General features: G+C 33.7%; 1 protein-coding gene across 1 annotated transcript in view; it reads right to left on the bottom strand.

The window, feature by feature from the left end:
• The window catches only part of LOC106760013 (phosphatidylinositol N-acetylglucosaminyltransferase subunit P-like), a 3,937-nt gene extending 3,468 nt beyond the window's left edge, over positions 1-469 (bottom strand). The window contains exon 1 of the mRNA XM_014643452.2: positions 448-469. Coding sequence (XP_014498938.1) covers positions 448-469 — 22 coding nt within the window. The remainder of the gene's footprint in view (positions 1-447) is intronic.
• Between the last annotated feature and the right edge of the window lie 208 nt (positions 470-677).

Below are 677 nucleotides of genomic sequence, written 5' to 3'. Positions count from 1 at the left end.
TTGCAGAAAATAAATGAAAAATTCCAAGCCCTAATCGTTTTATGATTTCCAGGGTTTGAATGGGCTTCACGATTCCGTTGAAGACTACGCTGGGTAGGTCCCAGAACGGACCAGGCGACTTGTCGGAGAGAAGGAGGAGGAGTAACCAAAACACAAATTGTGCTGTTTCTATTCTTTTATTTTTGGATTGGGAAATGCAGTTGCAAGATTAAGTCTCTGCGCTTTTCTTTTATACTATGGACTATTTTGTATTGGACCATGTTAAATGGGGGCTATTTTGTATTGGGCCATGTTAAATAGGGCTTCTTATATTTGTTTTCGAGTGGGTATAAAGGGAGAGGGGATACAAAATTTTTGATTTTTCACACCGGTTCTAAAATCGGTATAAAAATTTCAACTTTTTACACTGATTATGTCTATAACAGGTATAAAAGTTGGTATTCATACCTGCTATTCCGGAAGCAGGCATAAAAAAGTATTAAAAAAATCCACCTTTTATAANTGATGGTTTCACATAAAAGAATATCGTTATTATACGCGATATGAAAAATAAGACTTTTACGCTCACTTTTCACTTCCATTAGATCTTTAAATTGGAGGTAGAAATAAAATTATAAAAAAGCAACGAATGTTAATTCTATATATGCAAAAAGGGTTAGAGTATTAATATAACAAAA

This window comes from Vigna radiata, chromosome 5 (genome assembly GCF_000741045.1).
Source record: "Vigna radiata var. radiata cultivar VC1973A chromosome 5, Vradiata_ver6, whole genome shotgun sequence".
Lineage (NCBI taxonomy): Eukaryota > Viridiplantae > Streptophyta > Magnoliopsida > Fabales > Fabaceae > Vigna > Vigna radiata.
The sequence above is the reverse complement of the archived record's forward strand: the minus strand, read 5'-3'. Positions and strand labels throughout refer to the sequence as shown.